At 37.5% G+C, this 14,698-nt stretch overlaps 1 protein-coding gene across 6 annotated transcripts in view; it reads left to right on the forward strand.

Annotated features, from left to right (window-relative positions):
- Positions 1-14,698, forward strand: part of PLPPR1 (phospholipid phosphatase related 1) — a 347,574-nt gene that overhangs the window by 174,399 nt on the left and 158,477 nt on the right. For 5 of the 6 annotated variants that reach the window (XM_070054945.1, XM_051856156.2, XM_051856164.2 and 2 more), the window contains exon 2: positions 9,330-9,437. In XM_070054945.1, the coding sequence (XP_069911046.1) occupies positions 9,375-9,437 (63 nt within the window). In that variant the 5' untranslated portion in view covers positions 9,330-9,374. Of the gene's footprint in view, positions 1-7,840; positions 7,986-9,329; positions 9,438-14,698 lie in introns of those variants that run through there. The other variant, XM_051856160.2, reaches the window with a different exon arrangement.

The raw sequence follows: 14,698 nt of genomic DNA on the forward strand, positions 1-14,698 counted from the left end.
TCTGTGGTGTCTGTTGTTATGTTTCCTTTTTCATCTCTGATTTTGTTGATTTGGGTCTTTTCTCTTCTTTTTTTAGTTAGTTGGGCCAATGTGGTGTCAACTTTGTTTATTTTTTCAAAAAGCCAGCTCCTCGTTTGGCTGATTTTTTGTAATTTTTTTTTTATTCAATCCTGTTGATTTCTTCTCTGATGTTAATTATTTCTCTTCTCCTACTAGATTTGGGTCTGATTTGCTGTAGATTTTCTAGATCCTTGAGGTGAATTGAAAGCTCATCTATTTGGTGCCTTTCCAATTTCTTGATGTAGGCACCTATTGATATAAACTTTCCTCTTAACACTGCTTTTGCTGCGTCCCATAAGTTTTGGTATGTTGTGCTGTTATCCTCATTTACTTCCAGAAAATTTTTGATTTCTCTTTTAATTTCTTCTATGACCCATTGTTCATTCAGGAGCGTGTTGTTCAATCTCCATGTGTTTGCGTATGCTCTAGGGATTCCTGACTTGCTAATTTCCAGCTTCCTTCCTTTATGGTCTGAGAAGCTGCATGGTATGATTCTAATTCTTTTGAATTTGCTGAGACTTGCTTTATGGCCTAGTATGTGGTCAGTCCTAGAGAAGGTTCCATGTACTGCTGAGAAGAATGTAAAATCTTTAGCTGTAGGATTGAAAGTTCTGTAGATATCTGTTAGATCCATTTGGGCTATAGTGTCGTTTAAATCTACTGTATCCTTGTTGATCTTCTGTCCGGATGATCTATCTATTTCTGAGAGTGGAGTATTGTAGTCCCCCACTACTATTGTATTGGGGTCTAAGTCTCCCTTTAAGCCCCTTAACAAATCTTTTAAATAAACCGGTGCCCTGTAGTTAGGTGCATATACATTGATAATTGTTATATCTTCCTGTTGAATTGATCCCTTAATCATTATATAGTGTCCCTCTTTGTCTCTCTTAACTGTTTTTGTGGTAAAGTTTATGTTGTCTGATATTAAGATGGCTACACCCGCTCTTTTTTCATTTCTGTTGGCATGGTATATCTTTTTCCAGCCTTTCACTTTCAGTCTGTATGGGTCTTTGTTGGAAAGATGTGTTTCTTGTAAGCAGCAAATAGATGGGTTTTGTTCCTTAACCCAATCAGCCAATCGGTGTCTTTTAAGTGGACAGTTCAGGCCATTAATGTTCAATGTGACTAATGATAAGTGGTAACTTTGCCCTGCCATTTGCCAAAGATAAGTTCTAATATATGCTTTTAATTCCCTGTGATCCTTTGCTGTGAGGTTTCCTTCCTTTACCTTCTTTCATATTGATGACCGACCGTGTTTTTGTTTCTGTGTGCAAAACATCTTTAAGCATCTTTTGCAGGGCTGGACGAGTGGCAACAAATTCTTTCAATTTCTGTTTGCTATGAAAAGTCTTTATTTCACCTTCATTCACAAATTATAGCTTTGCAGGATATAATATTCTGGGCTGGCAGTTGTTCTCTCTTAGCACCTGGGCTATATCTCGCCATTCCCTCCTAGCTTGTAGAGTTTCTGATGAGAAGTCAGCTGTGAGTCTGATTGGAGATCCTCTGAGAGTAATCTGACGTTTCTCTCTTGCACATTTTAGGATCTTTTCTTTATGTTTCACTGTGGAGAGTTTAATTACAACGTGTCTTGGTGAGGATCTCTTTTGGTCGTGTTTATTAGGGGTTCTATGAGCTTCCTGTACTAGGATGTCTCTGTCCTTCTCCAAACCTGGGAAATTTTCTGCTAGTATCTCATTAAAAAGGCCTTCTAATCCTTTCTCCCCCTCCACGCCTTCAGGAACTCCTAGAACCCGAATATTGGGTTTTTTAATAGTATCCTGAAGATTCCCAACAAGATGTTTTAGATTTCTAATTTCCTCTTCTTTTCTTTGGTCTGACTGTATCCTTTCCTGTTCTCTGTCTTCTAAGTCCGATATTCTCTCTTCTGCTTCACCCATTCTGTTTGTAAGGCTCTCTATTGTGTTTTTCATTTGATCTATTGAATTCTTCACTTCATTATGATTTCTCGTCACTATCACAGTTTTCTGTTCTACTAGTTGTTTCATTTCATTCTGATTCCTCCTTAATATTTCATTTTCACGAGAGAGATTTTCTATCTTGTCCATTAAGGATTTCTGTAGTTCAAGAATTTGTTTTTGAGAACTTCTTAATGTTCTTATCAATTTTTTGAGATCTGCTTCTTGCATTTCCTCTATCTCATCATCTTCATAATCTTGAATTGGGGTGTCTTTTTCATTTGGGGGCATCATGGTGACTTCCTTGTTTCTATTATCTCGGTTTTTGCGTTTGTTATTTGGCATATTGAGATATTTGGTTTCTTCACTGTGGTGCTTTTTCTTGTTATACTATGACTCTAGATTAAGTGGACTGTCTGTTTTGGATGGAGCCTTAGAGGCTTGAGATGGGTGTGGCCTGAGAGCTCTGTTTGGTGTGCCAAAGGTGACACTCCCAGGTAGATCTCTCTCTTTCTTTTTTTGATTCATAAGGGAAGTAATTCCGCACAGCTGAACGAAGTTGGGAGGTAGTTAGCAGGCAAATGATATACCCACAGGAGCCAGAGATAGCAAGCTCTTTCCCAAGGAGCACACAGGGAATCTGTTCGGCCCTCAGGGTGGGCTCAAATTCTCCTTCGGTCTCCCACTGGGTTGCCAAAGTTACGGAATTGTAGCGTCTCTGGAGAGTACTCACGTGAATTCCATGAGTTCTCTCCCCCACCGTCTCTTTTTTTCACAGTCTCAGTTCAGTAGCACCACAAATTCACTAGGTCCTAATCTCCTGTTAATTCACCCTACCCAGAGTCAGGTTTTTCTGCTAGGCTCAGGGCCGGTGCAGACCTGAGGTCGCTCTGCTTATGACGTATGTCCAAGATGGCGCCTGCTCTTTGTCTTGCTCGCCTTTGAGAGGTGAGCGGAGAGAGAAAAACCCGTGTCCGTATCGGTCACTTTTTTTTCTCTCTCTCTCTCTTCTAGTTATCCTGGTGAACTTTTCCCCCCGGGGTTGTTCCCTCTATTCTCCTCTTTCCACTTGCCTGCCGGTGTCTCAGGCTATTGAGGTTCGGCTCACCTCGTGTTCCAGCGCTGGTGTGTTGAGTCTGCCACTGGTGTCCCGAACTGTGGGCTTCCACACTCTCCACGCAGGTCCATTGTGAATCACTTGTTCCGGAAGAGTTTCTTCTGCTGTTTCTTCCCCTACTCTTCCTTGAACCTGCAGTATCTCCACTTTTATTAAACTGTCTCTCCCCGGACTATCAGTGTGCTCCCTTCCTATTCTGTCATCTTGCTACCATGACATTTTTAACAAATTTAGGTCAAAATACAGTGTATCCAAGAAGCAAGCTCTTGCTTCCAGAAACTCAGATTGCTGACCGTTGAACAACTGTAGGCTGTGACTCTGACCACCAGCAGTTTAACGTACATCAAGACTGGACATACAGGCCTGTTGAGTCATGGAGACTGTTTCTAGATGACATTTTTTTTTCTTTGCAGCTTCCTTGACTAGTCAGTTAGATCCAACTTTGCATAGCTCACCCTGCTATCACCGTGGTCCATCACCATCCATTTTCAGTATCACGCAGATATTTTGTAATCAGTAATTACTTTTTATTTGTCCTAGGAATTGTAATGCTTCCCACAAACAAGGAGAAATTGTGTGGAAAATTCAATGAAAACACATGAAGTATCATTGAATCCTTCTTTGAGATTCATATCCTAATTAAGTCTAACTCGTAATAGACTTGCCTGCTTAGAAATGAAGAACTTCATCTGAGTTAATTAGCAAAACCATTGTCTGCCAATACACATCCCCCTCTTTTTTCTTTTATGTTCTTATTCAATATGGAAATAACCAATACCATATTCTCTTTGCTGTATTCTGATTGTGACAAGTTTTGCATAAGGAACTACATGCATATAAACAAGTTTTGGAAGCATCTATAGCTCTTCCTTGGGTTTCATACATTTGACTTGGATTTTGTTTTAGGGTTTCCCAAACATGTTAGGTTAATTCATGTCCTTGGGACCTTTGCTTCTGTTGTTCAAGCTGAAGTGCTTCTTCCCCTTCATGTGATAGGAAAGTGCCTGTCCTGTTTTAATCAACTTAAAGAGTTGTCTCATCTAACAAGCCTTTCCTTATCTTTTTCTAACTTGGGCTGCATTATTCTTTTATAGACCGTAAGCAGGTTGGACTTCATGGATGGTTCCCTTCTTCCATGAAGAACATTTAAAATTTGTATTTTATGATTTAATTGGTATAATACTGAATATATTAATATTACATGTTAAAACTTTTTTCTACCTAAAACTCAGTGTTTTCTTCTGATTTTTAAAAGAAAGTAAAACATTTTCAAATGTTCCTAAAGAGTATTGTGGGTCTTGAACTTGTTTATGGGCATGCAGTTCTTTATGCAAAACTTGTCATAATCAATACAGCAAAGAAGAGAATGTGGTATTGCTTATTTCCATATTGAATAAGAACATAAAGAAAAAAGGGGGGATGTGTATTGGAAGACAATGGTTTTGCTAATTAACTCAGATGAAGTTCTTCATTCTAAGAAGTTCTTCATTTCTGTCCACTGTACCAAATAGATGCGAGATTTCTACCCTAAGAGTTAGGCACTCCTTTGTGCTACCATTTTCCCTCTTACATTAGTAGCTATGTTGTGTTATGCTTGTTTATATATTTGTTTTTGAGTCTTGAGATCTGTCAGTCCCTGGAATACAGGGTATTTGACTAGTTCATTGCTTCTAGTCATGCCATGTGGGATAATTGGCACGAATTAGGGGCTCACAAAGAAAGAAAGAATAAATGAATAAATTAGGTGGTTTGTTCTGGTATTTTAAAACTTTGGTGCCCAGAAACTCAAATTCATGAGAACACAGCAGGCTGGGGTACACAGAATCCCAGTGGCTGCCATATGCAGTAATCCCTCAAAGAGCCTGGTAATGACTGCTTCTGAGAAGATGGAGAGAGGCCTGTTTTTCCCTCATATTCTAAGTACAACTTAAAAAAAAAACCAAAACCCTGGGCATTATGCATAAAACAAACAAAAGCAGACCCTGGGAGCTAGGGAAAAAGGCAGGCAGAGTGAGGGCCTCTGACCATGAGGAACAACACAGTGGTGAGTTCCCAGGATTTTCTTTCTGACTCCTTTATCCCAGACTGGTATTGGAGAAACTGGCAACTAGGAACATCAATAGGAGCAGACCAAAACCAGCCCCTGAAAAAGGCAGCTTATTGTGCACAGTGAGTGCGGAAAAGCCCAACAAGCTGGAAAGCTGTTGGATGAGAATCCCTCGCCTGCAGCCACACACTCGGGAAACACTGAGGCCTCATCTCTACCCCTGCCAGGGCAGCTGAGGGGAGAGCCTGGAGTCCCAACCTCGCCAAGCAGCGGGAGGCTGCCCAGACTCCTGCTGGGGTTGTGAGAGAGACCACTGGGCGGAGCTGGGACTAGCATTCCAGCAGGCAGAATTGAGGCACCACTCCCCCTCTCCACTAGGATGCTATGGGAGGAAGCCTAGTGGAAAGTCAGGCCAAGGCCGCTTCCCCACATTGTCCATGGAGACCCTGTGTGAAGCTGTAAGAGGGACCTCTCTCCCTCCCTACTACTGTGGTTTCAGTGGAGGTCTCCTGGCGCCCGGCCTCCACCTCTGCCCCACCATAATGGGCCCACCCCCAACCAGCTAGTTTAGGAGGTCAAGTAGAGAACCTGGCTTTTGAGCCTCCTGTGGCAGTGACAAGGTCACATTTTCCCCTTCATTCAGTGGCTCACTGTCAGGGGAGGTCTGGTCAAGCAAGACTTAAATAAAATCATGAGCCCTATAACAACCCCAGATTTCACTCAAAAATAAGTCTTCCTATGAAGAATCAGGAAGATCTCAAACTGAATAAGATCAGCAAATGCCAATGCCAAGATAATAGAGATGTTAGAATTACCTAGGGAGACTTAACAAAGCAACCGTTATACAAATGCTTCAATGAACGCTTACAAACGTGGGTGAAACGGATGAAAAATTCAAAGTCCCAGCAAAGGGAGTTTCAATTACTGTGGCTTTGTAATGTATTTTGATTTCATAAAATGTTGTAATTCAGCTTTGTTCATTCTGTTCAAGATTGCTTTGCTTATTTTTTTCTGGTTCCGTGGGAACTTTAGCATGTTTTCTATTTTTGTGAAAAACACCACTGAAACTTTGCTATGTATCGAATAAGATCTGTAGATCACACTGGGTAGTGTGGACATTTTAAACAATATTTATCCTTCTAATTCATGAACATAGAGTGCCTTTCCCTCGTTCTATGTCTTCAATTTCTTTCACCAATATTTTATAGCTCTCTTTTACAGATCTTTTACCTCCTTGGTTAAATTTATTCTTAAATATTATGTTCTTTTGGATATTATATTCTTTTGAGATTTTCTTTTTTGGATAGCTCATTGTTAGTATATAGAAATGACACTGATGGTCTTATGATGAAAAGTTTTCTAAGGGTGTGTGTGTGAGTGTGTGTGTGTGTGTGTGTGTGTGGTCAAAAAACAAGCCATCTTCTACCTTAGTAAATATTGCTAAATCATTCTTTAAAATGGTTGTTTATATCTTTGTCAAAAAAATGGTTAAGAATCTTATACTATTTTAGTTCTAATGATCTGTGATTACTTTAAAATTTACTATATATGGGTAAAATGGCCATATATTACCATTTGCGTATTGTTTATAGCCCTTGCCTGTATTTCTGTTAAACTAGGTTTTTTTTTGTTAATTTTAAAACAAAGTTAAAAGCTTTTATTATTACATTTTGATCAATCCTTGATGCTGTCAGACTTTCTTAAAATTTCATAGGGGGGCCAGTGCTGCGGCTTAATAGGCTAATCCTCCGCCTGCAGCGCCGGCACCCCGGGGTTCTAGTCCCGGTCGGGGCGCCGGATTCTGTCTGGGTTGCTCCTCTTCCAGTCCAGCTCTCTGCTGTGGCCCGGGAGTGCAGTGGAAGATGGCCCAGGTGCTTGGACCCTGCACCCGCATGGGAGACCAGGAGAAGCAGCTGGCTCCTGGCTTCGGAACAGCGCGGTGTGCTGGCCGCAGCGGCCATTGGGGGGTGAACCAACAGAAAAGGAAGACCTTTCTCTCTGTCTCTCTCTTTGTCACTGTTCTCTCTGCCTGTCAAAAAAAAATTTCATAGAGGTAAAATATTTCAGTGTTGATTGTTTTAACTTTCATAATCTATTAATGATAATATTTTCTTATAAATTGTTTATTTTATAAGTTGGTATTCCATAATTAATATTTAATTTTATTTTGTCTTGACATTTATATTTTTTACATTTTAAAATTCATGTTGAAAGTCCAGATTTGGCATAATAGGGTGATAAATATTTGTATTCAGTTGTTATTGAAATTAAAGATTAACAAGAAAGCTCTGATTAAAATCTTTATACTAGTAAAATATATAATATAAAATATATCAGTAAGGAAATTAAACGGCTAATAGATGACTGGAAGAAAATAATTGCAAAGTATTTATCTGATAAATGGCTATATCAAGAATACACAAAAACCTTTTTACCTTGAAAAGAATGCCAATAACTCAATTAGAAAAGTAAATCTATTTGAGCATTTCATAAAAATATGAGTATTAAGTTTTCCCACCATTTGCTGAAAAGTCTATCATTTCTTTATTAGACTGCTTTTGCATCTTTGTCAAAAGTCCATTGACCATGGCTATGTGCATTTATCATTGGACTCTGTTGTGTTTCATTTGTTTATCTTTATACCCATATCTCACTGTTATGAATATTGCAACTTTGTTGTTTTGGCTATTCTAGGCTATTTGCATTTCCATATGAATTATGTAATTGGCTTGTCAAGCTTTTCAAAAGTATCTTCTGAAATTTGATTGGAATGACAAAGAATGCTTTATGAAACTATTTTAAAGATTTATTCCAGAAAAGGATGAGGAAAACCTTAGAAAAGGTAGAAATGAAAGACATTAATTCATGATCTTTAATAAAAGTACTGTTGACATTTGAAATAGACAATCTTTGTGTTGTCCCCCCATCACCGTCCACAAGAACTGATGGTAGAGATGATACCAAAACAGAACAAATGGAAACTAGTAAATACCAAGAACAGATACCTGAAACATGTGTAGTAGTCCTTTGGATGGAGAATAAGAGATGGTGGAAAAATTCTTTTCATCTGACCTGGGGAAAAAAAGCCTAAAATCCATACTTCATTGTTTTTGATAAACAGAACCAAAATTAACTGATCTTCTAATACAAAATATTTTCAGTTCAAAGCAAAACACTGATGTTCTAATAAAATATTTAATAAAAATCGGCTGTTGCCCAGCTCCTTAATTCTTGGAAGTGAAGCATTAATATATTTTCTTATATGTTTTGTGCTTGGATCAGTCACATACCAGGGCAGAGTACCCAGAATGAGAAATCAGTGATGTATTTTTTTTTTAATATTTATTTATTTGAAAGACAGAGTCACAGAGAGGCAAAGGCAGAGAGAGAGAGAGAGGTCCTCCATCTGCTGGTTCACTCCCCAGATGGCTGTAACCACTGGAGCTGTGCAGATCAGGAGCCAGGAGCTTCCGCTGGGTCTCCTACATGGGTGCAGGTGCCCAAGGACTCGGGCCATCCTCCACTGCTTTCCCAGGCCATATCAGAGAGCTGGATCAGAAGTGAAGCAGCTGGGTCTCGAACAGGCACCCATAAGGGACGCTGGCACTGCAGGCGGAAGTTTCACCCACTATGCCACAGAGCCAGCCCCATCAGTGATGTATTAACCCAAGGAGGTTAATGCTTGTGTAGCCAAAAGAAAATAATGGTCAAGGAAGGAAGTTAGAAATTAGTGCTTCAGTACTCAAATGTTAGCTCTGAAAGGAAAGGCAAGGATATAGCAAACAAAGCCTTAGGTTGCAAACTGGAAGGGTTAGTCACAGGTAGAGAAGATCCATGCAGGATGGACAGTAACAAATGCTTTATATAAGAACTGTTTCATGGCATGCAGGCAGTCTATTGGGTTAAGTCATTGTGCAGTAATGGGCAATTAGAATGCCATTCACTATAGCACTGTGCACCAGGGACTCCCTACCTGGTCATTTTGCCTCTGAGACTATTCATGGCTATTCTGTATTTGCTTTTCACTGAAATGACTATTAGTCTGCCTTGACTGTATTGCAGATTACAATTTTGCCTTGTTTGTATGCAGACTGCTTATCTAGAGGGTAGTTGATATTTTTATTTATGTACCTAAGGGACATCTCAACATACAGCTTTTATACCATGCAACCTATTTCTATTTCAGCTTGGACAGTTTTAGACGGTGCAATTTTGCTACATGGTGTGAGAAATGGCTGTAGGAAACAACACTCAACGAAGTTATTCCATCATCCCGTGTTTTATATTTGTTGAGGTATGTGTACTTTTTAAATTTTATGGAAAAATTGGAGTAACAGTAGCAGTTTTTATACTGAGAACTCGGATTATTTTTTAAAAAGTATCTGATTGTATGTTTCATTAAAATTTGATAAACAAATATTGATAAAGAATAAACTATGCAAAGTGTTTCTTAAGTAGGAAGCCATGGCATAAGAAAGCTTCAAAATTCATCCTTGGAATACACATAATTGCTTTATAATACTTTTATTTTTAATGGTGATTTGAAAGCATTAACTGTGAAAGAAAATGCAGTATTTTAATTGTTTTTTTAAAAGTGAAAGCCATTTTTCAGGAATTCAATGATTCAGGCTCTTTATATATGATGCTAGTTAATGGGCTTTTGCCTTGGAGCCTTTTGAGTTGATTATCTCTGTTGGGCATTTTTCTTTAGTGAGGTATCGGGAGGTTGTGTAATGTGTGATTTCTCTGGGTCATAAATTTGTTGAGTTTTTCCAGCTTTGTGCCTTCAAATAGTTTTTCCATGATCCTCTGGGGGTTAAATTTCCTGCGCCCCTCCCCTCTGTCCCTCCTCCTCCATAATGTTTGCTATAGAGGGAAAACCTTAGGGAATTTGGAATCATGTGATCCAAAAGAGAAAAAAAAAAAAAAAGCCTGCTCTCTAGGTGACCACAGAATAAGGTGTTGATTTCTCAGAGATATTACTGTTTTTGTCTTCTCAAGGAGATAGGTATCTAATGGATTGCTTTTCGCTCTGAAGATGAGAATTAAAATATGGCAGTGGGAAGAGCTGAGAAGTGCATGCCCAGGCTTCCTGTCTGGGTAACTGGCTAGATAATAATCATATCCTGATAGCCAACTGTACCTTGTTCTGTGTTATGATACCTGCTGGCTCCGTGTGAGAGGAACATGGATGTTGATCCATTTTATTATCCTTGTGAAAAAAAAGGAAGCTTGCTTTAAACCATGGTTTATATTGGCAGAAAAATACTTTCAGTACCTCAGTTAATGATATACAGTCTATGAATCACTTTGCCAAGCGTATTTGTGATTTCTTCCTTGAAATAACTTTACCTATCATTATAATCAGATAATTTTGAGCATTCTGATTTTTGACCAAAGATGGATATTTGGCTATTCCTTGAGTTTACATTATAAACATCATTGGGTAATTTTGACAAATACAATTGATGGCTTATTCTCTGGTGATGCTGGTTAAGCTATTTGTATCACAGGAAAGGTTGGGGTAGAGATGTTATTATAAGTCAAGGTACAAATATAGACTCAATCTAAGCTACACCTCTGAAAGAGTAAAGAACTCATCTTTGAACAATAAACACATATTCTTAATGTTATTCTTTAGCTTGCTATACAATGCCAAAGATAACCCCACTCAGCAAATAACTATGTAATTTTAATTTGGATTCTAGTTTCTATTAATCTGTTGAAATCGTGATAAGGGAAATAGAGTCCTTTTCTTGTTGCTCATGTAGAAAGTGCAAAAGGTATAGCACCATCGTTTTCAATGTGTTATTTCTCTTTTGTTAGAAACAAATTGAAATTTTAAAGTAAGTTGGGAAATTGAGAAATAAATCATCTGTCATCTTCTTTATCCTCCTAGCAGCAATTTTGTTTTAAATCTTCTTAAAACTCGAACAGGAACCAAGCCTCAAAGTAAAGTTTAATTTATTGTTGGACACTGCAGTGTCTGGAGGTTTTCAGCCTCTACTCTATAAATGATGAGCTTGGCTGGGAGAGTAGCAACTAGAGATAAATTAGTTCTTCTGCAGCTAACCTTGACGTACACGTAAATATAAGTCTAAATATCTGGGAGAGGAAAGATGGTTTATTCTTTTTCCTACTGTGTTTTCGTTCTTTATACAGATGCATAAACTATACATCAGCAACTTCTCTCAGAAACTGACAGGAGAGAGAAAGACAAAGTGAAGTAGAATAAAGTAGAGATTGAGAGGGAAAGAGGAGAATCTCAAAGCGGCTTTCATGATTTGCATGCATTTCATTCATCAAACACCATTTACCTACATTATTCTAGGCACTATACCATGGCTGTCAGAAAACATGGTCAAAAACAATCATGCTTAAAATGTCACTTTTATCTAAGGATATCTTTTTCCACTGTTGGCTTTTAATTATAAAAGAATTCAAGCACATATAATAATAAAACATACATCCCTGTACCCACCATCAGGTCCAAATCTTAAAATTTTGCCGTATGTGCTTCATATACTTCTTTCAAGGAAAACAAAATGTTGCAGATATTGCCCCAGCCCAACTGACTTGGATCCAGAAATAAACGTATATGTGAGTCAGGAGCTTCTTCCCCACACATGCATTTTCCCTGCATGTGTTTTCTTACATGTGTATATATTCATAAGTAATATTTAATGGAAATGTTAGATGAATGGTAGCATGCTGAACTTTCCTTTTACAACTTGCCTTTTCCATTCAACATTCTGTTTCTGAGACTTATCCAGACTGACATCTTGTCATTGTAATTGTTGCATTTTATCCTATTGTGCAAATATACCTACAAGGGACAACTTGGATCTTTTGTTGGTTGAATATATTTTTCTATCCTTAAAAATGTTTTGCAGAAAATATTATTTATGTCTCAGTATACACATGTATACAAGAACTCCCTTGGATTGGTTTAACAATACAATTGTTACATTTTCTAGTTGTTTATTATTGCATTATAGGAGTAACACTTTAATTGGCATATCAATTTATTAGAATTTTTTTCAAATTCTTAGCTTTATAAGTATCTGTGTATTTCTTGGATTATTTATGGAAATTTACATCTTCTGCAGGTAGTAGATATTTTTTCTTAAGTGTTAAGCCTTTAATGGTTTTTCTTGTCATACTGCTTTGGTTGAGATGTTGTGTGTAATATTGGGTAGAGGCAGTAGTACAGAGTATTTTTGCCCTGTTGCTAACTTTAAAGGAATACTTCAGATATTTTACTATCAAGTTAATAAATATGTATTTTAATTTTTTATGTTCCTTGCTTTCTGCATTGGCATACCTAATTTTATTTAATTCTCCATTTCCTTCCTTTATTGGTTATTAAAATATGAAGTACATTTTTGCTTGAAAAGTAGAGCCACAGACTCACACAGAGAGGGAGGCTGGCTGGGGGCGGGTAGGGAGAGAGAGAACCATTGAGAATCATCTCCCATTCACCGATTCACTTCCCACATGCCCACAACAGTTGGGACTGAGCCAGGCTGAAGCCAGGAGCTAGGAACTCCATTCATTCAGTCCAGAACTTCCATGAAGATAGCAGGGACCTAAATACTTGAGTCATTACGTGATGCCTCCCAGAGTGTACGTTAACAGGACACTGGAACTGAGAGCAGAGTTGGGACTTGAACCTAGGCAGGCCAATACAGGAAGATCTCTAGTAGCAACTTTACTACTACACGACTCGTCCACCTCTATAAAGTAGATTTCTAATCTTTAAAAAATTAGTCCTAAATATATGCCCTTGAGTTATTAAAAACAGCTTAATCAATAGCTCCTTGATTTTTTTAGACAACTAGTGTTCTTTAGCTGCTTTGTGTTCCTTTGTGTCATTCTTGATTTTTTTATATCTTCCTTAAGTTCAATATTATTTTCAGTTAGAGCTTCTTTGGATTTATCCTCTATTCATTGGTTTCTTTGCTTACTATTGTTTCTTTTGTTCCTCTCCTCCTTTATTTCCTTAGGAGCTTATCCTTTAGCAGTTCATTCAGTAAATCATAAATGTTCTTAATATGTATGAGGGTCATTTTAAAAGTAATTTTAAAAGTTCATGGATAATGGAATCAAAATAGAGGTTTGTTTTGGTGTAAGATATTGATATCCTTGCATAATTTTTCTATGTTACACTTTTTACATGAAGTTTTTGGAGACCCCTTGTATACATGCCTTTCAAAATTTTTCTGCACTGAAATCAACTTATCTTTAAAGTCAGTTTTCATTGAACTTTTTGAAGTTTCTTTGTTTTGAAATTATTTTTATATTATAATTAATTTGGAATTGTAATCTAGCCTGGCAATGAATTCTAGACTGAAAGAGTTTTTTTTTTTTCTACCCTCATAACTTTCATAGTAATGCCATTTTTCCCTTTGGATTTTATTGTTGATGAAAACTCTTCTCTAATTACTATTCTTAATAAGTGATCTACTTTTGTCTCCTGTTGCCTTTAATTTTTCTTTGATGCCCTGCAGTTTCAATGGACTAGGTGTAAGTGCGAGTTTATATCAGCTAGGGTTTGCTTTGTAACTTGAATATGAAAAGTCATTTTGTTATCAAAAAAAACTGTCATCACCTCCTCAAATATTCTCCTCTTTTTTTTTTCCTGCAATATCACACTTGATCCATATTCACTCTTCTCTTTCTTTCCATACTTTAGGTCTCCTATCTTATAGTTATTTCTTTTCATTTCTGGAAGTTCTGTGTGTGTGTTTTTAATATATTTTTTGTAGTCGTTTCCCATGCTAATGGTCTTATTTCTTTTATGGCTTTACTTATAGTAAGTGTACTTATGTTATATTCTTTCCTATTAGTCTACTGTCTGAAATTATTTGCACTTTGACCCTCTTATTAGTTGTATATGCTGGCTCAGGCTCATGGTACATTGTTTCCTTGTTGTTTATTGTGTTTTTTTTTCATAGGTCATTTAGCAGGGCTGCCTCTTCTGTAGGACTCTTACAGGCCTTGGGTTTTGAGAGCATCACTTTGGAGAGATTTTGCATAAATGTCTCCCTGAAACTTAGGCTCTGTACTCACAACTCAAATTTGGGCAGTCCAAGGTATACTTCGTTCAAGTTCGTCTTCTTTGTAGTTTTCCTTTGCAGGCAGATGGGTTTACATTCAACACTCTTTCTCCAAAATAGAAAGCAATCCTCCAAGAATCCTGGTTTTATATAGGAATCGCGATTCTTTTTTCCATCTTTCATCATTATTTTAATTGTACATACTTATGAGATACAATGTGATTGAATACTCATTAAATGTATGAAAACAAGATCATGTTGGTTAGCATTTCCAATGCTTTAAACATTAGCAACAATTAAGAAACAGTCATTGTATGATTTTGAGAGGGATGGTATGACATCAATTCTGACTTGAGTCTTCATGTCCTATTTCCAGGAACATTAAAGACCAAACACTATTGCTGAGATTGACATGTGTCCCTTTCTCTACCCTTGCTTAGGTCCATCATGGCATCAGTCTATTCAATTATCAGCACCTTTTTGTTCCAATTATCAG

The sequence above is a fragment of the Oryctolagus cuniculus genome, chromosome 1 (genome assembly GCF_964237555.1).
Source record: "Oryctolagus cuniculus chromosome 1, mOryCun1.1, whole genome shotgun sequence".
NCBI classification, from domain to species: domain Eukaryota; kingdom Metazoa; phylum Chordata; class Mammalia; order Lagomorpha; family Leporidae; genus Oryctolagus; species Oryctolagus cuniculus.